General features: G+C 38.7%; 1 protein-coding gene across 9 annotated transcripts in view; it reads right to left on the bottom strand.

Annotated features, from left to right (window-relative positions):
- The window catches only part of RBMS3 (RNA binding motif single stranded interacting protein 3), an 803,408-nt gene that overhangs the window by 25,305 nt on the left and 755,267 nt on the right, over positions 1-22,836 (bottom strand). For 5 of the 9 annotated variants that reach the window (XM_019984805.2, XM_019984810.2, XM_019984814.2 and 2 more), the window contains 2 exons: positions 8,673-8,753; positions 5,774-5,901 (listed from right to left, as the gene is read on the bottom strand). In XM_019984805.2, coding sequence (XP_019840364.2) covers positions 5,774-5,901; positions 8,673-8,753 — 209 coding nt within the window. Of the gene's footprint in view, positions 1-5,769; positions 5,902-8,672; positions 8,754-22,836 lie in introns of those variants that run through there. The other 4 variants (XM_019984813.2, XM_019984808.2, XM_019984812.2 and 1 more) reach the window with 1 other exon arrangement.

Below are 22,836 nucleotides of genomic sequence, written 5' to 3'. Positions count from 1 at the left end.
AAATGGCAATAGGAAAATACACATTGTTAATTACCTTAATTGTAGATAGATTAAATGCTCCAACCAGAAGAAACAGACTGGCTGGATGAACACAAAAATAAGAGCCATAGATGTGCTGTGTACCTGACAGCCACTTCAGACTAGGGACACACAGAGACTGCAAGTGAGAGGATGTAAAAAGGTACTCGATGCAAATGGAAGTCAAAAGAAAGCTGGAGTGGAAATACTCATAAGTATTATGAGAGGTTATAATAAGTATAAGTATTATAGGAGTATTATAAGTGTTATAAGTAAGTATAAATATTATAAGTACTATAAGCATTATTATAAGTATTATTATAAGTATTATAAGAGTATTATAAGAGATAGGGAAGGCACAGAATTATGTTTAAGGGATCAATCCAAGAAGATGTAACACTTGTAAATACACATGTATCCAACATCAGAGCACCTCAGTATATAAGGCAAATGCTAACAGCCATAAATGGGGAAATTGACAATAGCACAATAATAGCAGGGACTTTAACACCTTACTTACTTCAGTGGACAGATCATCCAGACAGAAAATCAATAAATAAAAACCTTGAGTGACACGTTAGACCAGATGGACTTAACTGATATTTATAGGGCATTCCCTCCAGAAGCAGCAGAATACAGTTCTCAACTCCACATGAAACATGCTCCAGAATAGACTACATATTGGGCTACAAATCAAGCCTTGGTAAATTTAAGAAAATCAATCATATCAAGCATCTTTTCTTGCCAAAACACTATGATATTAGAAGTAAATTATAGTCAAAAACTATAAAAAAGCACAAACACGTGGAGACTAAACAATATGTTACCAGACAACCAAAGGGCCACTGAAGAAATCAAAGAGGAAATAAAAAAATATATAAACACAAATGACAACAAAAACAAAGTTATCCAAAACCTATGGGACATAACAGAAGCATTTCCAAGACGGAGGTTTATAGTAATACAATCTTACCTCATTAAACAAGAAAAATCTGAAACAACCTAAACTTACACCTACAGCATCTAGAGAAAGAAGAACAAACAAAATCCACAGTTAGTAGAAGGAAAGGAAGCATAAAGATCAGAGGAGAAATAAATGAAACAATATTTGAAAAGATAAAACATAAAATGTTAGCCTCATCAAGAAAAAAAATGAAGAGGGCTCAAATCAATAAAATTATAATCGAAAAGGAAGAAGTTACAGTGGATACCACAGAAATACAAAGGATAAGCAACTACCATAAGCAACCATATGCCAATAAAATGGACAACCTAGAAGAAATGGACAAATTCTCAGAAAGGTACAATCTCCCTATATTGAACCATGAAGAAACTGAAAATATGAAAGAAGAAACTGAAAATTGGTCTAATCATAAGTACTGAAATTGAAACTGTGATTAAAAAACTCTCAAGAAACAGTCCAGGACCAGATGACTTCACAAGCAAATTCTATCCAACATTTATAGAAGACTTAATGGCTATTCTGAAACTATTGCAAAAAATTGCAGAGGAAGGAACACTCCCAAGCTCACTCTATGAGATCAACATCACCCTGATACCAAAACCAGGTAATACCACCATAAAAACAGCAAATTACAGGCCCATATCACTGATGAACATAGATACAAAATCATAAACAAAATACTAGATAGCAAACTGAATCCAACAATATATTAAAAGGTCATAAACCAGGATCCAGTGGGATTTATCTTAGGGTTTCAAGTTTTCTTTGATATATGCAAATAAATCAACAAATTGAAGAATAAGAACCATATGATCATCTCAATAGATGCAGAAAAGTTTTTGACAAAATTCAACACCCATTTATGATAAAAACTCTGCAGAAAGTGGGCATAGAGGAAACATACGTCAACATAATGAAGTCTATAGATGACAAGTCTACTGCTAACATCATGCTCAGAGGAAATGCTTTCAGTTTCATCATTAAGATCAGTAACAAGAAAAGGATGCCCACTCTCATCACTTTCATTCCACAGAATTTGGAAGTTCTAGATATATTAGTCGGAAAATAAAAAGAAATAAAAGGAATTCACATTAGAAAATAAGTAAAACTATCACTTTTTGCAGATAAGATGATAGTAAACACAGAAAATCCAAAGATTTTATCAGGAACCTACTAGAGCTCATCAGTGATTTCGTTAAAGTAGAATACAAAATCAATACCCAGAAATCTGTTTCATTCCTATGTACTAATAAGGAAAGATCAAAAGGAGAAATTAAGGAAACACTTCCTTTTACCATCACATCAAAAATAATAAAATACCTAGGAATAAATTTACCTAATGAAGCAAAAGACCTGTACTCCAAAAACTATTTACACTTTGATGAAAGAAATTGAGGATGACATTGACAGATGAAGAGATACATATATACCATGTTCTTGAATTGGAAGAATCAATATTGTCAAAATCACTATGTTTCCCAAGACAATCTTGAGATTCAATGCAATGCCTATCAAATTATCAATAGCATTTTTATAGAACTAGAACAAAAAACAATCTTAAAACTTGTATGGAGACATAATAGGCCCCAAGTAGTCAAAGCCACCTTGAGAAAGAAAAAAGAAGCTGGAGGAATCAGGCTCCCTGACTTCAAACTACACTGCACAGCTGTGTACTGGCACAAAAGCAGAAATGCAGATCAGTGGAGCAGGTGACAAAGCCCAGAAGTAAACCCATGCACGTGTGATCAATTAAGCTATGAGAAAGGAGGCAAGGCTTTACAATGGGTAAAAAACAGTCTCTTCAGTAAATGATGCTGGGAAAACTGGACAGCTACATACAAAGAACAAAATTAGAACATTATTTAATACCATACACAAAAATAACTCAAAATGGATTAAAGACAGAGATGTAAGACTGTATACTATAAAACCTTTAGCAGAAAGCATAGGCAGAACACTCAGACATAAATCGCAGCAATATCTTTTTTGGTCCATCTTCTAAAATAACAGCAAAAAGCAAATATAAATAGAGCAACTATATGCCAATAAAATGGACAACCTAGAAAAAATGGGCAAATTCTTAGAAAGGTACAACCTTCCCATATTGAACCATTATTGTTTAATGGGACTTAATTACACTCAAAAGTTCTTGCACAGCAAAGTAAACCATAAACAGAATAAAAAGACAATGCACAGAATGAGAGAAAATATTTGCAAATGATGTGGCCAAAAAAGGGATTAATTTCTAAAGCATATAAATGGCTCATGCAGCTCAATATAAAAAAGAACAAAATAACCCAATCAGAAAATGTGCAGAAGACCTACACTGGTGTTTCTCCAAAGAAGACAGACGGATGGCCAAGAGGCACATGAAAAGACGCTCAACAGTGTTCATTCTTAGAGAAATGCAAGTAGAAACCACAATGAGTGTCACCTCACAGCTGGCAGAATGGCCATCATCCAAAGTCTAGAAACAATAAACGCTGGAGAGGGTGTGAAGAAAACCCTCTTACACTCTTGGTGGGAATGTAAATTGATACAGCCACTGTGGAAAACAACATCGATATTTCTTTAAAAACAGAACTACCATATACCCAACAATCCCAATCCTGGGCTTATATCCAGAGAAAAGCATGGTTCAAAAATGTACATGCATCCCCGTGTTCACTGCGGCTCTGTTTACAATAGCTAAGACGTGGAAGCACCTTAATGTCCATCTACAGATGAGTGGATAAGGAAGATGCACATATATACACAATGGAACATTACCCAGCTATTAAAAAGATGAAAAAAAACTATTTGCAGCAACATGCCAGAACTGGAGATTATCAGACTAAGTGAAGCACGTCAGAGTGAGAAAGACAAATAGCAGATGATGTAGTTTAGCACAATCTAAAAAAATGATAAAAATGAACCTATTTATACAGCAGAAACAGACTCACAGACTTAGTAAACTCATGGTTACCAGAGGGGAAAATGGTGGCTGGGGGAGGGATAAATTGGGAGTTTGGCATGGACATATACATATACATATTTAAAACAGATGAGGAACAATGACCTACTGTATAGCACAGGGAGATCTACTCAATATTCTGTGATAACCTAAATGGAAAAGAATTTTAAAAAGAATAGATATATGTGTAAGTAAAATTGAATCACTTTGCTGTACATTTGAAACTAACACATTGTCATTCAACTATACTGCAATATAAGATAAAAATTAAAAACCTAATAAAAAAACCAAAATGCATTATTTGCTATAGGTATTTCCTGAAAGTTTTATATATTTATATATATATAAATCATTATATAATATTGATAGTAGTAGTAGCGGTAATGATAAAATAATACCTTGTATTTGTAAGGTTAAGTCATATTCTAGCACCAGGGTCCTCAACCCCCAGGTCACAGACTAGTACCAGTCCATGGTCTGTTAGGAACCGGTCTGCACAGCAGTAGGTGAGTGGCAAACGAAGCTTCATCTGTACTTATAGCCATTCCCCATTGCCCCGGAAGGGACTGTCTAGTTGCAGGAAGACAAGCTCAGGGTTCTCACTGATTCTGCACTATGGTGAGTTGTGTAATATATGACAGTGTGATGATAATAGAAATAAAGCACACAGTGAATGTAACCACCCCCTCACCACCCCTCCCCATCCATGGGAAGCTGTCTTCCACAAAACCAGTCTCCAGTGCCAAAAAGGCTGGGGACTGTTCCTCTAGCACATTTAATTTGGAGGGTCCACTTGAGAAGTGAAACCACATACAGAAGGTGCCATTAACGTGATTAAATCTTTTAACAACAAATCGCTAAATGTGAATTGAGAGCAAAGAAAACTTATGATCAAGAAATGAGCACCACTCATTTGCACCACTCTTCTGCAAACAGGAAGAGTCTTTGGGAATTCTCTATCCAGCAGGGCTTTGACCATCACCTACAAAGTAGAACAGTTACCATGAGAGAACTTCTGTATATAGACTGAAGTTCTGTTAATTCCTTCGGTTTCCATCAAAACCACTCAAATTTTAATCTCCATGATATTCCACACAAAGCCAACTGTACTTGGCTTTCTAAGTGACTTAAGGCTTGTCAGCAGTAATTCTGACTCTCTGATTTTTGCTTTGCCATTTAATTCCTGAATCTCTACTCCATATGGTTTTATATTTCTCCATACTCATTTTCATAAACTGTTTTGCTGGGTAAGCTTGAAGCACTCTTGCCAGGGGCATGCTGCTGTCTTCGTTTAAGAATGACACCAAGACCACAGTTCAGGCACACTGCAGTGTCAAGTGGGAACACTGCAGTTTTTCCAAAAGTATATGTGATAGAATTGTTTTGTAAAAATGGCTACAATGCCCCTTCCTCTTGGTAGTGAATTCCTACATTATCTTTGGGGTTGGCCAGATGATTTGCTTTGGCCTATGGGACTGAAAACATGCTGGTCATCTGGGCACCTCTTGCTGTTCTCTGAATTCTGAGACTTCCATGGTCAGCGTCACCTGGCTCCATGTTATCCATCCCACAGCCATCAGACGACCGACGCCCAGAAGTGGAACTGTGATGTTCAGCTGCTGTGCCCAGATGCTCACACAAGCCCCGTCAAGAGCAGGAGAAGCATTTGCCTGAAGTTCGCCCAAATGCCAACCCGCAGAATCATGAACTAAATTTTTGTCACTGAGTTTGGCTTTGGCATGGTCTCTACCGCAGCTAAAGCCAGCAGATGCCACATGAGAGGGTGAAGTCCAGATGGCAGATCTGGAGGGACAGAGTTTAGCACGGCCAGCACTTACTTGGACTGTTGGTAGGAATACGCAGATGCATGCTCGCTGGCTGTGTCCACTGCTATCTGCTGCTGCTGACCACTCGTGTCCTGGGACGAAGGTGCCACTGTCTGGGGAGAGGTATCAGCCACAACACCCTGTGGAGACAACAAGGACATAGGACCTCACTGGCTTGAGCAGAAGGGCTCCTTGCGGACGGACTGTAGGGCACGTCCCCGTGCTGTCTGGCACTGGGCTTGTGTGGAGTTGCACTCGGCTACATAAAGCCACAATAAACACTAGCAGAAAAGCCACAGAACTCATCTGAGGAATTTACCTCCATGTGTCGCCAAGAAGACTTGCCATCAGAAGACCCTATAGCAGTCAAATGATCAGGAAATCATTTTGCCTGCAGGTAGAACTTTTAAACTGCAGCTGCCTGTAGCCACACTAAATAATAATTCCTTAATTAAAAAAGAGCATGCAGAATTCCTATAAAAACTTATACGTTTGAGCATTTTCCTGGGAATAAATTTCTCTACCCTGTCTCTACAATCTGGCAAAACAATGGACCTTACTACTAATAAAAATCTATATCCAGGTTTGGATTCTTCCTAAAAGGACATTGTCAAATACGCTTTCCCTTAAGGAATTTGATTTGTCTTATTTACTTTTATTTTTTCTCGACATGAACTGGGATTCATTTAGAGGTTTCAGAAAAAGAAACTAACATCCTTAATTTTGATTTGCTCCTTCCTTTAGCCTTTTGATGGCTTCCGTTTCTCACAGATGCCAACAAGAATAGATTTCTTGAGTTGATCCTCACTCAGAAGTTATGTTTGGTTCTGAGAAAGGTTTGGTAGTTAGTCAATCTAGGGAGAGAATCCATATGACTACATTCTCCTGGTTGTACTTATATTATAGCCTTGGACTTCTGCAGAGATACAGGCTTTTGATCAATGTTCTGTCCTTAACAGAAGTTCCCTGAAATTGCTCCTCAAAATGTGAAAATTCTCCCTTTATGAATTCAATATTTTTTCACCCCTAATCTACTGTATGGTATTACACAGTTTTCTGAGTTTCCTACCTGCATTGACTTGTATGAATACTGGTGAATTTTCAACGACTGTTTTGACACAGAAAATGAATCAGTGCTTTCCTTTATAAGCACAACTCAAGGCAATATATCAGGGTATGCTTATATAATTCTTAGTGGTATACTTCTTTTTAAATCTCAGATTTATTGATATATTAGACTGTTTCCAATAAGCAATACTCTTAAGTGTGTCTCCTTGTTTTAGAGTCAGCAAAAACCTCAAATTCTGTAGATAAGCACCCACATTTGGTGTACAGATAGAGAGATGCAGATATGTGGCAGACATCGATGCTTAAGGCCACCTATGATGTCTAGATTCATAATTTTTTCTCATGGATTAGATGGGTTTTGATAGCTAAATCTAGCAAAGAACATATATTTTAATCACATACTCTCGAAAATCTGAAAAGCTAATTAAAACCTCTTTAATAGTGAAACATTCTCAAGGGCTTATAGGTCTGGAACACATAAAAGATTAACACGTTTTTCTTCCTTGGTTTCCTAAATGACACAGTACTGTCCTCTTAAATGTCTGTGCTTCCCAAATCTTGGTACTAGCAAACATCGGTAACACACCAAAAACAAGCAAACAAACATATATTTTGAAAAGATCCAATTTCGTCTCTCAAAATTTCACCTAATCTGTGTGGCTCCAGAGGTTGGAAGAGTCATGCTGGTCTCCCACATTGAGTGGTACCGACGTGAGGAGCAGCAACAGCTGGACTCCAGAGGAGTCCCAGCTGATGGAAGACATCCACTGTGACCATAACAGCAAATGGGCATCAGGAGAAGGTGAAGGAGGGCTGGGAGCAGGGAGAAGTCTATACCTCTGAGTTCTCATCATAGTCCTCATAGCTCTATGCCCCTCCTATCCAGTATCTTTCTGGCTCTGTCCAGTAAAACAGTGTATAGAGGAAATGGATTCAGCCCAATGGAGAGAAAGGAGAGGAGAAAGCTCCCAGCAAGGCCAACATGACTTTATCACTCATGGTCTGCACCAACCAGAGTGGTACGTTCTCCTCCTTTGTCTGTAGGACGCCACAGTCCCATCAAGGTTCACTGGTGAGAGCAGTGGTCCTTCGTCTTTAGTACACAAAAGAATCACCTGGCATCCTTTAAAAATTCTCAGGTGCAGTCCACACCCTGGACCACATCAGACTCTGGCAAAAATCACTATTTAAAAAAAAAATCTTGAAGTAATTTCAACATGCAGAAAAATTTGAGAACCACTGCTCTAATCCAGTCCTTCTTAATTTTTAATGTGCGCCTTGATCCTTAAGGGCTCTTGTGAAAATGCAAATTCTAATTTAGTAGGTCCAGGTAGAGTCTGAAAGTTTGTATTTCTAACAGGCTCTCAAGTGGTGCTGCTCATGTTGGTTTAGGGAGTACCGTTGGAGTAACAGGGCATCGGAGAACGGGCTTATTCAAAAGGCTTCAAATGTTTCCCTTCCTCTTTCTGATTGTTTGTGGCTCACATTTGATGGAGTAGTTATTTGATCTTTGGTCTTTTCTCTAAGCATACCTGTGGCGGATTCATGTTGATATATGGCAAAACTAATACAATATTGTAAAGTTAAAAAATAAAATAAAACATTTAAAAAAATAGTGGCGTTCCTCTGAGACCTGGATACCAAATTTGCTTGTGTCCTGTGCAAAGCAAGGCAAAGGCGTGTTCAAGTAAAGTCCATACTTTGACAGAATGAGCTTGCAACTGCAAACTTTCAAGTAGCACAACAATCACCACTAAGGATTTGGGGGGTTTACAGTGGGCCCTGGTGCTCGAGGCTGAGATTTATCTTCCTAACCTCATTCTGTAAGAAGAGACGGACTTACTTCAATGGAAACAGCTGTCGGAGGCACAGGCGTGTACTGGGGGATGTAGGTCCCTTGCATAGGAGCCGCGGCAGTCATGTACTGGAGGAAATCAAAGAGAAAATGCAAATGAACTTGGGCATGCGGCCGGCAGGAACAGTGACAGCACATAAGACTTTTCCATGTGTGGCCCCCGCCAGTGCGTGATTAAACTTAAAGTCTATTTTGACCGAAAATAATGCAGTTTCTAGCAGTATAGAATAGCCATCTCTTATTGATTCAGAACCAACAGAAGCCCACCTCTCCAGCATCAGTACAAGTTCATTCTTCCCACCCCCTCATGTTGTCCTGAACATTCTACATTAGCTCCCAAACATCTCACTTTCACATCCAAAACACAAATGCCTGCCAGGTGGGCAGGGATGACCTCTGTTTTTTCCTCCATTTTACTGCTAGCACATAGTAGGCTCTCAACAGATTATTTGTTGAATGAATAAATCATGAATAATCAATAATCAATAAATAAATGAAAATTATGAAAAATAATTCTTTTCTAACTAAAATAGAGGGCTAATGTAAGAAATACTTATCTACCAACAATCACAATTGGCAAATGTTATAAATTCTTTTGTCATTTGATAGCTTTTTTTTTATAAATAAATAGTGTTCCAGATCATCTTGAAATTGCTTTTTTATCCTCCCCCCACTCCATGTCACTGACAGTATTTCCTTTTCCACTCATTTAATTCTCTAAATTTTCTTCATCTAAATGAATGATACAATAGTTCAATCATTTTTCACTAAGTTGTAGTAATTCAGTAAAATATTCAGTAAAATATGTGTTGGGGATAACATGTATTTTGGCAACAAAAAATTGAAGATGCAGAAAAATTATATGCCCACCTCTGTAAGCACAAAGCATGGCCCATATTCCTGTTTCTGTTATACATAGCCTCTGACAAGTTGAGGTTCTACTCTTTTGAGGGTGGAATCTTCCATGGAATCAACTGTATTTCTGAGTTTCTAAACTTCATCATCACAAAATTTCAGAGCCAGAATCATCTAATGAAAACAAGGCTTCTCAAAACACAGTTTCATTGAAACAATTCTTATGGAAACAACAAGCCCATGATTCTTTATTCTTCTAAAGTCGCTACGTTCACATATGAAGGGCACCCATAAATATGCAAAATCTAAATTACAATGTTATGCATTGATAGGTACTTTCAGTATCCAAGAGGCATGATAATTCTGAATCCAGGGAAATAATCTGAATGGAGATTGGCTCATCAGATGTTGTTTACTATTCATGGAGAAATAGAGCAACTCTGGACAAATGCTTCTCCATCCTAAACGAGCACTGTCCTCCTAATTCTGTTTGCTGAAAATAGAGACAACCTTAGTGAAGCAACCCTAAATCAAACAAGCCAAACTGCTGCCCGTAATCCATGTGTTACTGCTGATAACAACTGCATGCAATTCCTATCAGTACAAAAACAACCTTGTAATGTGGACTAAGGACAACCGTTTGCAAGGCTTGGGGATATTACTAGTTTAGCTTCATAGCTGAAACTTATCAGAGATTTCTGCACCCCATTCTCTGTGCTCTCACAGAGTTCATCACTCTTCTATTAAAATTGTCCAGGCTCTCATTTTCCTAAGGCATGGACCAAGTGTTACGTATGCCTGCATCTTCCAACATCCTATGCTGTGCCTGGTATTTAGTAGAAAAACTGTTCAGTGGCTGAATAAAAAGGCTAAGCCAAGAAAGTCTTCCGTTTCCAATTACACATCTTGTATGCCTCTTAGCCATTGATCATTCTGAATTCTGTATAGAGACTTCCCCACCCCTATAAAGTGTTCCTATAACTTTTAAATACATTAGCCCACTCTGCTCATCACTGTCCCTGTGTCCTTAAGCAGACAGTTACTCAGGGATCCAACTGCTGTCAGTTTTTCAAAAAAGTACAGACCTCTGGAGTCACATTTCAGCAAATATTATTTCATATCTAGCACCCATGGCAAGTGTCTGCTTTGCCAACCAAACTGTCCCAGAAAGTGTTGGAGGTAACAGTTCCTTGGCCATTTCAGATGGGTGGTTTGCTTGTGTCCTACGGGTTTTAAGCATCTCTTAATTTACTATTACCTATGCCTTTTTTTTTTTTTTTTTTTTTTTAGAATGTTACCTCAGCTGGGGGAAAAAAGCTTTCTGTGTTTCAGTGCATTTGAGCAATTCTGCATAATGCAGCCTCTTGGATATGACTGCGTGCATGCTCTGTTGTGTCCTACTCTTTGCAACCCCATGGACTGTAGCCCACCAGGCTCCTCTGTCCATGGGATTTTCCCAGCAAGAATACTGGAGCGGGTTGCTATTTCCTTCTCCAGGGGATCTTCCCAACCCAGGAACCGAACCCATGTCTCTTGCATCTCCTGCACTGGCAGGGGGATTCTTTTCCACTAGTGACACCTGGAAAGCTGTCTTTGCTATAGACACAGAATTTTAAAACTCTGAGAAATCAGGTTTTACAGAAGAATGGCACTTTAAATCAGTCTCTCAACCTTTTTCTCTTTAGCACCTACTGATTTTGCTCACAACTAGTACTTTAAAGAATATACTTTGGAAAAAGTTTAATTAGATATCAGAAATCCTAGTAGATGTGTAGAAAGTGGGACTATATTTTTACCGATAGAGTTAATACTCTCTGTGGCTCATGTTCTACGCTTTGGTCACGGTTTTCCAAGAGGTACAACTCTGAGGGAGTCAGAGGATACTCCCTCACTGATCTTGGTATTTTTTATGCCAGAGGTAGTAATTCCAAACTTTGCAATTGTCATCAGTGACTGTGGGTGTCCTTCTTATAAGAAGGCAGTGTCTCTGGATACTGCCTGACCTACCCCCGGTCCAGTGTCCACATCGCTAAGAAGAACTTTCTGTGAATTAGACACAGGGGCATGTGCTGGGGCCACACAGAGCACTATCCATGACTTCACATGAGAATCCACCTCACTTTCAGACCTCTTGTGCCCAACTAGGGTTCTCAAGTAGTGTAGTTAGTGGAAAGCGTTTTGTGTGATTCTTTTCTATAAGTTTCTTGAAATCATGCAGAGTTATCCAAAACCTCATCTCTGTTCTATTGAGTAGAAGGAATCTGTAAATCTTCACACCTTCCGTGGCATTTGATGAGGTTATGAAAATAGTCAAAACTGAAGTGCTTATAGTTTAAATTCTCAGTCATCTTCTCTTCAGAACAACACTGAGTTAGGCAGGATGGCTCACCCATTTTACATACTGACAAGCTGGGATATACTGTGAATGCACTCCAGTTCTGTAGGACTGAGTCCACTTTTCTGTCAACTTCATGACTTTTAAAATAAAATCCTAAGAGTTTCCACGATCATGACTGTGTGTGCGTGCTTCAGCCGCTCTGTTGTGTCCAACTCTTTATGACCCCATGGACTGTAGCCCGCCGGGCTCCTCTGTCCATGGGAGTTCTCCAGACAAGAATACTGGAGTGGGTCACCATGCCCTCTTCCAGCAGATCTTCCCAACCCAGGGAATGAACCCAGGTCTCATGCATTGCATGCACATTCTCTATCATCTCAGCCACCAGGGGAGCCCATGACCATGTATAATATGCCATGTATAATTAAAAAAATAACATTAATAATTGGAGTTCCAATTAAGAGATATAGAATAATAATGCCTTAACATTTTATTGTCATTTCATTTCCATAGATTTTTAATTTTCACTTTATATTCTGAATACCTAATTTTCTTCTAGAAGAGCTACTATCCCTTATGCTTATTTTATAATTTAACTTTATGCTGCTCTTCTGAACAGAACTTATAGAGAATTTTTAGTACAAATGCAATCAGCTCAGTTCAATGTGTTGTATATTTTTTATTTAAAAGAAAAACCTTTCTGGTTGCTCGTTTTTTTTGGTGTCACAGAAAATCTAACAGAGCTGGAGAATGTTGTTTTAAAATTAGGGACAGGCTTATTTTAAATAAGTCAAAGCTATGGAGTTTATACTCTGTAAGACTATTATTATCTCTCGATAAACTTTTGCAGTAAAACTTTTCTGTGGTAGACATATATTTTCTAGGGTAAAGCTTCAAGATGTGACAGACTTGTAAAATTAGGCACAGGAGCTTATAGGAAATGGCTACAGCCATGTGCAAGATCAACTCTCAGCTTTAGGTAACTGGTGGAAATACCTCTGAACTCCCTCTGCAAGCATTCAGTTTGGTTTCCTTAAGACCAAAGATAAACTACAGTCAGAATTGACGATGCAGGCTGCACAAATATGGTTTAGATCTCAGTGCCTAAGACTGCTTTCTTTTTATCCAGCTAATAAATGACTAAAACCTAAGAAGGACCTGTGATATAAAAACTCTGCTGTTTGACTTCATACATTTCTGTGGATTACTTATTAAAACCAAAACAAGAATGGATGTCTATCCTTTAAGCTAATTTACTTTACTGGTTTTTCTCAAAAACTACAAAATATCTTCCATAATTCTTTCATGAGTACAACTTATTCTGGTTTTTTTTTGATACATTTTGATATTTCTTTCTTTCTTTTTTTTTTTTTTTTGATACAATGGCTGATGGGAACCATATTACAATGAGATGATATAGATACAATGGATAAATCCATATATTTCCCTGTTGGTGGCAGCTCAACGTTTTGACATTCCATGGATATGTCTTTTTTGGTAAACAGGTTGATGATTTTCACATATTCTGAAAGCACTGGGTTTTCACATGGCATATGCTGGAAACCCAAATAGCCATTTTCAAACCCACAGAATAAATTCCAGACTCCATCACTTGTTCCAAGAAGTCTAGACACTGCATCACCAAGATAGTTACATGAAGAGAGAAAAAAAATGATGAAGTTAGAGAGGAATTGTGTTTTTACTTATTTAATTTAGAACAAAATATTTCTGTTACTATGGACTCGTTGATTATTTCTGAAGAAACAAAAAAGTGAAAACTCCAAATTTTTAGTTCCTGATTTACTTCCCTCCCAAAGCAAAATAAGATTTTAGAAAGTTTTATATAGTTCCTGATGGCAAAGTTTTCCTTTTACTTATCTGTACAGCAAAGAGAATCCCCACATTTCAATTTTTGAAATTTCCTAAAATAATCAAACTTGCTCATTTGAGGTTATTGTTATATTATGTAGGTTCTTCAATGGGTGTGCCTAGTCCTTGCTATGTAAAGTGAGTTAGTTGCTCAGTGGTGTCTGACTCTTTATGACCCTGTCCATGGAATTCTCCAGGCAAGAATGTTGGAGTGGGTTGCCATTTCCTCCTCCAGGGGATCTTCCTGACCCAGGGATAGAACCCAGGTCTCCCACATTGCAGGATTCTTTACCATCTGAGCCAGTTCTTGCAATAACATTCAAAAATCAGTGTAACAAACTTCAGCAAGAGTAGTTGTTTAGGTCTTATCAAACTCAGATAGTCACTGACAAGGATAGAGGGAAGGCAGTTAAGCAGAGAAAGCGGAAATTGGTACTGGATGATGCTAACAGCCTGAGGCATGAATCACTGTTGGGACCATCTAATACAAAGTTTCCTTTCACAAAAGAAGCTGGAGGATAAAGGAAATAGCCTGAGTGGCTTGGGGGAGGCACAGAGTTACATTAGGTCAAGGTACTCCTAATACCTGAGTTCCCACAGTTATACTGCTTGGATTTGCAAAATTCTGTCATCTTAGAACTGGGGAGAGAATTAGTATCATTTCACTCGCTTACATTGGCTAAGTAGTAAAAGCTGCCTGGAGTATAATTCTAGGAATGTCTTCTAAGTCTCCGTGTCACTTGATGGATGAGAGACAGTCTGCAGAGAGGAAGAGAGCTGAAGAGGGTCTCCCTGAAAGGGCAAAGTGCCCCCACCCACTAACGAGGACGTCAGGGACGGACTCAGTCGTGGACGTCCACCGCTCAGTGTTTCCTCTGCTCTGCCGCTCCTGCCAATGAGACGCTGGCGAGTAAAGTGGGACCCCACATAGAACGCTGATAATGTATGTTTTGGTAATGTTTTTTATGTTAGTTTCAATTTAAAGCCTCTTGACTTTTAAGGTACTAGTGGAGGTACAAAGTAGATAGCTGAGTGATAAAATAATTATCCCGAAAGACTAGGTAGATGTGAATACAGATAGCAGCACAGACTTAACCTTCTAGAAGTAGAAGTGCCTGAAGAGGAGAGAAAAGGAGACCAGTTAGTGAGCTTGATAGAAACCAGAGCCCAGAGTATATAGCCTACATCATCCTATATAGTTCACCAGAACAGTTACTAAGTATAACCCTGAGAGGTGTGCATTAAACTATTTGACAAAAAATACAGATGGTCATTGTTGAATCTGGAGTGAGGCCCATTTATTGCTGCCAGACAGCAAAGAAAGAGACAAGGAAGAATCTTGGAGGGTTGTTTTTTTTTTAATGGGAAACTTATAAAACTCTACCCACTGAACCACAAGGAGAAGGAGTCATCCCCACGTGATCACAGGCTATGGAGGCCTTCAACTGTGTGGAAAAAACAATCTTCATGAATGTACTGGAAAAAGCCAAAGCCCGTTAAGTTTGAACACGTGCATAGATCATTGTGGTAGCAACAAAAGTAAAAGAGAATACTACAGAAATTTAGCTGATTAAGAAACTGTGTCTTAAAATTTGAACTCGAAACAACTGTGTAGATGTCGTGAGTTCCTTCCTCCCCTCTCTTCAATAACTTTTTTTTGTGTGTGATAGGTATCACAAAATGTAGAGAAAGATAAGAGAGATTCTGTGAACCACAAGGACCACTCAGGAGATCAAGATAAGGAAGTCGGATTAAAAACTGGGAACTAGAATGGAGGCAACTATAAAAGCATATTCATAGTGGAGTAGCAGGAATGCAAGCCTCCCTGGGCTTAGTAGAGAGAGGAGGTGAGTAGAAAAATAGTAAAGAATATTATGAGCAAACTTATGTCAATACATTTGACAGCTGAGATAAAATACACATATTTGCTGAACAGCACAATTAAGATGGATGCAAAAAGAAATAAAAATCTGCATCATTCTACATTTATTATATTAAAAAAAAATAAATTAGAAATCCAAAACATTCCGAAAATAAAATCTTCAGCTTCAACTGGGTTCTCTAGAGAATTTTTCAAACATTTAAGGAATAAATAGTACCAATCTTGTATAAATTCTTCCAGAGAATACTAAAGGAGGAGGACTTCACTCATGAAGTTAGCACACTCCTTATATAAAAAATTGATAAAGACATTACAAGAAGGAAAAAAAAAAAAAACTATAACCTAATGTCTTTCATGAACATTTACAAAAACCTCCTAAATAAAACTTTAGCCAATCATCTCATATATATATAATGCTCAAGTGGAATGTATTTCAGGATTGCAAGGTAGATTTAACATTTGAAAGTCAATCAACTAATTCACCATATTGACAGAATAAAGAGGAAAATTATATGATCATTGTGATGACTTAAAATATCTGTTATAAAATCTAATATCTGCATATGAGAAATATCTTAGCACACTAGGGATAGATGGAAACTAGGAATAGAAGGCTACAAACAAAACATTTATAGCTGACCTCACAGATAATGGTGACATATTGAACGCTTTCTATTTAAATTTTGGAACAAGATAATGACATTCAGTGCCATCTCTTCTATACTGCTTACCGATTATAGGCAGTGCACTAAGGTAAGTAAAAGAAGGGGAAGGCATAAAGAGCAGAGATCACCAGTGAGAAACTAAGGAGACCGAGAGGTAAAGGTATTCTGTTGTAAAATTCCAATAATAGAAACATATTCTTAACGCTTATTACCAACATTCAGTAAGATTATATTGAGACCCTAGTACATACTAAGTACTAAATAAGCGTAAACTGTAGTCTTAAAGCATGGGTTAGGAAACAGGACTGATAGAGCCCAGAAAAAACAGATTTCATTACTAACCCACTGGATGCCATGGGTAGTTCCTTTCTCCTTTATGATCTGAAATATATCAAGTATTTACTTTTATGTATTATTCATTATTGCAAATCTTACATTTACCACAGTATCCAGGAAGAGTAAGTTGGCATTTTATATTATTATTTTCTTCTGTTAGGCTTCCCTTGTTGTACTTGAACTTCCTGTCTGTTTATACCCTCTTTGTTGCTTCTTAACATTCTCTATTATCTTTGCTTATCAGTATGATTTATGAATTGCAGAGAATTAAAAGTCTCTGTAAAGCAGTGAGCTCTTCAAATGAGAGAAGCTGTTGAGATCAAATCAACATTTACTTAAATCAGTCTCTAAATTTGAAAGCTTCAAGAAGAAACCACTTTAAAAATGACCTGGATAGTTCTCTCACAACTAATGTCCTCAGGCTGTCAGAGCTCACTTAATCTTTTTTCCAGGAAATGGAGTTTGCTTCTTTATTTTGGAAATGAAACAACTGAAGGACTTTGTCAGGAAGATAAAAGTCCTCAATGTGCCTCAAAGCGGTGTTGTTTTCTACTTAAGTTTGTACCTAAAGCATTAAATCAGGCTATAGGTGAAGACACTTGAGACAAACTGAAAAGGCACTCATCCAGATAGACACACACACACAGCAAACTCCATTGGCACATGAAGCGTTCCCTCTCAATCATCTGGGGCCACACATCATAAATAATAACCACCCCAGTGAACTGGAGCAGGCAAAGTCAACAGGAGGAAATGGTAAAGGTGACTCTAAATTATCCTGTAAAACAAACTTCAGTCTCTCCAAGAGACTCAACAAACATACTTTATTTGTGTGTTTGGTTTTGAGTCAAGAGACTTTCAGATGTGCAGCCTGGCCTACAGGACTAGTTAGAATGTTCACATTAGATATTGATCTGAGATGCACAGGGACAAGTGAAGGTAAGAAGGAGGCAGGAGAAGCAGAAGAGACGGGGCAATGTTCTATAAACGAGGAACAACGTATAAAGCGGCGGTAAGTTGAAAACTGCAAAAGTAGAGCATAAAGCTATTTGAGAAAACTACTTCTAGGAACTGAACAATATTATTTAGGAAAGGAAAAAGAAAAAGACAGATTTAAACAGCCCTGCCCTGTCCATGTGAGCATATATAACTCTGGCAGCACAAAAGCATGATGGAGGTGTTTCTGCTGAGCTAAGAGATCCCCATCCTTGTTTCCAAGGATGTGTTCAGGATAAAGAGCTAAGGGCAAGGAGATGGGAGGACTGGAAGGAAAGAGACTTTCTGGTACCAAGGTCCAGATTCCACGTTTTGCCACCGAAAGTGAAGAACAATTTGTCTAACAATAGCTGTAAAACAATGGATAGACAAAGGACATCATCTTGGGGTAAATTTCAGCCCACTCCCATTGAGGCCTTAGAATCATCGTGAGCCACAGCATATGTTCAGCTTTACCTAAATCTGACTGCTCACGGTTTACTTTGAGTTGCTTTGTATGATGGTTCAGAAAGATCTCAGTTTGCAGCCATAAATCTCTTAGTGCAACATAAAATGGAGTCAAACATTCATACGCTAAAGGTTTTATGGAGAAATATTAGTCAGATAATGCATACAAAGCTCTTAGCACAGAGCTGGGTATATACAAACAATCTAATAGGAACCATCATTATTATTGATTTTATTTTTATTGGTATTATTATTATGAGAAGATGGAAATTTCATTATCTTAATAGTCTGTCAGGGTCAGAAATGCAGCTTAGGCAGGAAATGTTCATTTTTTTTCTCTTGGTAATCACACTAATAAGACACTTGGTATCAAAAGAGGGTCCCAAAGCAGGGGTAACAGACACTTAACACATGTGAAGAGATAGTTATAAGTGTAGGGAGCTTGTGTTTCTGAGAAAGAGGGAGGGGGAGGAAGCCAGGAAGACCTAGAGGAAAGTGGGAGAGCACGGTGCCCAGGAGCACGTGGGGAGGAAGGAAGGGTGGGAGGAGAAAGTGAAGGGTATCTGAAGTGCAGGGATGCATCTGTACATTCAGTTGGAAACTGCTCACAAGCCCATCATGTGTCCATTACTCAACATGACCCAGTCTTCCCTGATATTATTCTGGGTTGATATTTGTGGAAAAACTGGAAAAAGGGGTGAATTTCTGAACCAGCACAGTGTGGAGTAGACAGAGCAGAAAGAGGGGATTATATGAAAGCTGTAGATTCCTAAAGGGCGTAGGATTGGAGATTCCAGACAATCTTATCTGGTTTCAAAGTATTTCGGGACCCAGTGACATCTGGGTTACATTCTTAAACAGAGAAAGTAGACTTGGATGCAGATGACTCAGAAAGACTGAGAAGTTGCCCTGAATCTTAATATTTTCCATCTAATGTAAAAATAAGAAATAAAGGGATCAATGAGAGAAACAGTATGCTATGCTAAGTCACTTCAGTCGTGTCCGACTCTGTGTGACCCCAGAGATGGCAGCACACCAGGCTCCCCCATCTCTGGGATTCTCCAGGCAAGAACACTGGAGTGGGTTGAGAAACAGCTAAGTAGCTCCCAAAAGAAATAAAAATAACGGCTGTTTAAAAATCTAAACAGGAAGATCAGAATTACTCTTTTATGGTGGCAGTATAGAAGTCAGGCAAAGTCAAACAATCTACATAGATACTACTGTTCTTAATTTTATCTCTAGACTTTCCTTGGCCTGGTCTGATCATCTGACCTTGATTTCTATACACCAGAAGACATTAGTTTCTGTTCAGGGGACATTCCTTCACAAACTCACAGGTTACTATGCACACTGACTTCTTAGAGTGTCAATTATACACTTTCTTAGAGTTTAAGTTTTGTTTTTATTTCTTTTGAGAAAGGAACTGTGTTTTCCACGTCATTCAAAAATATTTATGAAAGTCAACTGTGTTTAAGATGTTATGCATCTTCACTGTAAAGTAGCTATAACCCAATAAAAACCAACAAGAAAACCCAAAACAAAATCAAACAAAAAAGATGTTATGAGTCCTATTTCTCCAAAGAAAAAATACAAATGGCCAATACACACATGGAAAGATGGTGACTAACACTAGTTATTAGAGAAATGCAAATCAAAGCCACAATGAGGTTACCATCTCACACCAGTCAGAATGGCTATCCCTGGAAACTCTACAAACAACAAATGTTGGAGAGGGTGTAGAGAAAGGAAACCCTCCTGAACTGGTGGTGTAAGTTGGTGCAGTCACTTGGAAAACAGTGTGGAGGCTCCTCAGAAAACTAAAACTAGAATTACCATGATCTAACAATCCCACTCCTGGGCATATAACCAGACAAAACTGTAGTTCAAAAGGATCCATGCACCTCTATGTTCATAGCAGCACTGTTTACAATAGGCAAGACGTGGAAACCACCTAAATGTCTGTCGAGAGATGAATGGATAAAGAAGATGTGGGGCATATACACAGTGGACTAGTACTCAGCTATAAAAAAGAATGAAATATGCCATTTGCAGAAACATGGACGCAACCAGAGATTATAGTAAGTGAAGTCAGAAAGAAAAATATAAATACCATGTGATGTCACTTACACGTGGAATCTAAAATATGACACAAACGAACCTGTCTGTGAAACAGAAACAGAATCATGGGCATTGAGAAGAGACTGGTGGTTGCCAAGAGAGACGGGGCTAGGGGAGGAAGGGAGTTGGGAGTTGTTTTTTTTTACCATATATTAGTAGTAGTGTTAGTCGCTCAGTAGTCTGACTTGGAGAAGGCGATGGCACCCCACTCCAGTACTCTTGCCTGGAAAATCCCATGGATGGAGGAGCCTGGTAGGCTGCAGTCCATGGGGTCGCTGAGGGTCGGACACGACTGAGTGGCTTCACTTTCACTTTTCACTTTAATGCATTGGAGAAGGAAATGGCAACCCACTCCAGTGTTCTTGCCTGGAGAATCCCAGGGATGGGGAAGCCTGGTGGGCTGCCATCTTTGGGGTCGCACAGAGTCGGGACACGACTGAAGTGACTTAGCAGCCACAGCAGCAGCAGTGTCCGACTGTTTGTGACCCCCATGGACAGTAGCCCGCCAAGCTCCTCTGTTCATGGGATTCTCCAGGCAAGAATACTGGAATGGATTGCTGTTCCCTTCTCCAGGGCATCTTCTCGACTGAGGGGTGGAACCTGGGTCTCCTGCATTGCAGGCAAATTCTTTACCATCTGAGCCACCAGGGAACCAGTCCTCAAGAAGGAGCTGGGAGAATTCTGAGAACAGATTGAATTTGGTTTTGATGCAGGAAAGAAGAAACTGTAGAGCTAGAGTTGTTTGGAAAAGTCAAGGATAAAAAGTTCTGAGGTTTATGGAAAAGCCTAGAAGAAAATATCAAATGGAGTGTCAGATCAGATCAGATCAGATCAGTCGTTCAGTCGTGTCTGACTCTTTGCAACCCCATGAATCGCAGCATGCCAGGCCTCCCTGTCCATCACCAACTCCCAGAGTTCACTCAGACTCACGTCCATCGAGTCAGTGATGCCATCCAGCCATCTCATCCTCTGTCGTCCCCTTATCCTCTTGCCCTCAATCCCTCCCAGCATCAGAGTCTTTTCCAATGAGTCAACTCTTCGCATGAGGTGGCCAAAGTACTGGAGTTTCAGCTTTAGCATCATTCCTTCCAAAGAAATCCCAGGGCTGATCTCCTTCAGAATGGACTGGTTGGATCTCCTTGCAGTCCAAGGGACTCTCAAGAGTCTTCTCCAACACCACAGTTCAAAAGCATCAATTCTTCGGGACACAGCTCTCTTCACAGTCCAACTCTCACATCCATACATGACCACAGGAAAAACCATAGCCTTGACTAGACGAACCTTTGTCTCTGCTTTTGAATATGCTATCTAGGTTGGTCATAACTTTCCTTCCAAGGAGTAAGCGTCTTTTAATTTCATGGCTGCAGTCACCGTCTGCAGTGATTCTGGAGCCCAGAAAAATAAAGTCTGACACTGTTTCCACGGTCTCCCCATCTATTTCCCATGAAGTGATGGAACCAGATGCCATGATCTTCATTTTCTGAATGTTGTGGGAATCTGGAATAGTGCCCAACAATACCTTTATTTGTACTGACCCTGAATGGGCCACCAAGCACTAGATCTCAGGTGTCCCCGCATATTTCTGCTAGTCTACCACCCCACTTTCTTACATAAGGTTTGGATTTCCCAGATGTTTCCAGTGTTACTACAAGTGAGATTTCTCCAGGTACCACTCATCTAACTTGTTTGTTCTATGGATTTGGGGAAACTGACTTTTCTGAACTAAATATCATATACTGCCTGTGATCCAAGTATCCTATTTCTATCAGAAACCTTGCATACGTTCAAACTTGTATGCTACCCTCAGTAAGTTATTTTAAATACAAATGCATCATGACAATGAAACAAACCTCATATCTGCAGGTTTTTAATGACCATTGCAACAAAACATTTTGCTCTGGATTTCTTTTATTCAGTATCTTTCAAATGACATTCCATGGAGGGCTATTCCAAGGAATTTTTTTTATACATATTCCACAGTCTAGTTTACTTTAAGTTAACAACTTTGAAAAATAATGGAGTAAATCAAGCTAAGCAGGTACTTTTATTTTTGTTTTACTTGGAGATGAGGTTTCCTTTCTCTCTTTCCTCTCTTTCTTTCTTTATGTCCATTGTTTTTTTTTCCCATCAGTACTTCTCCATCTTTAGTGTGCAAATGTTTATTGTGAATCTACAAGTATCTCTAAGAAGGGAAATGCAATTTCCCAGATGTGCTGGACTTCAACACTCTTAACTGTTTTAACTACTATAACGTGTCATGAGATGGAGGAGTAATCTCGAGGACTCTGGTTCTCAAACCTGTCTTTATGTTGGAATTATCTGAGCTCTTTGAACAAAATACTGATGCTTAGGTTCCACTTGCAGAGAACTGGATTTAATTGGCCTGAAGTGTGGCCTGGGAATTAATATTTAATGCTCACCTGGTAATTCTAATATGCCATAAAATTTTTAAATCTGCTACCCTAGAGTGTGTTTGGAAAATTATGCTTATATATGTTGCCCAAGGAAATCTATAATTCACATAAATGATCAAAATATTAAATGCAAGTAATTTGTGTTGAGTACTTTGAATTTCTACTATTCCTCCTTGGAGAGTCTTGGATTAAGGAAAATAAAACAGGAAAAAAATATATATACCCCTGATGAAAC

The sequence above is a fragment of the Bos indicus genome, chromosome 22 (assembly GCF_029378745.1).
Source record: "Bos indicus isolate NIAB-ARS_2022 breed Sahiwal x Tharparkar chromosome 22, NIAB-ARS_B.indTharparkar_mat_pri_1.0, whole genome shotgun sequence".
Classification (NCBI taxonomy): Eukaryota; Metazoa; Chordata; class Mammalia; order Artiodactyla; family Bovidae; genus Bos; species Bos indicus.
This window is presented reverse-complemented; position numbering and strand designations above follow the sequence as displayed.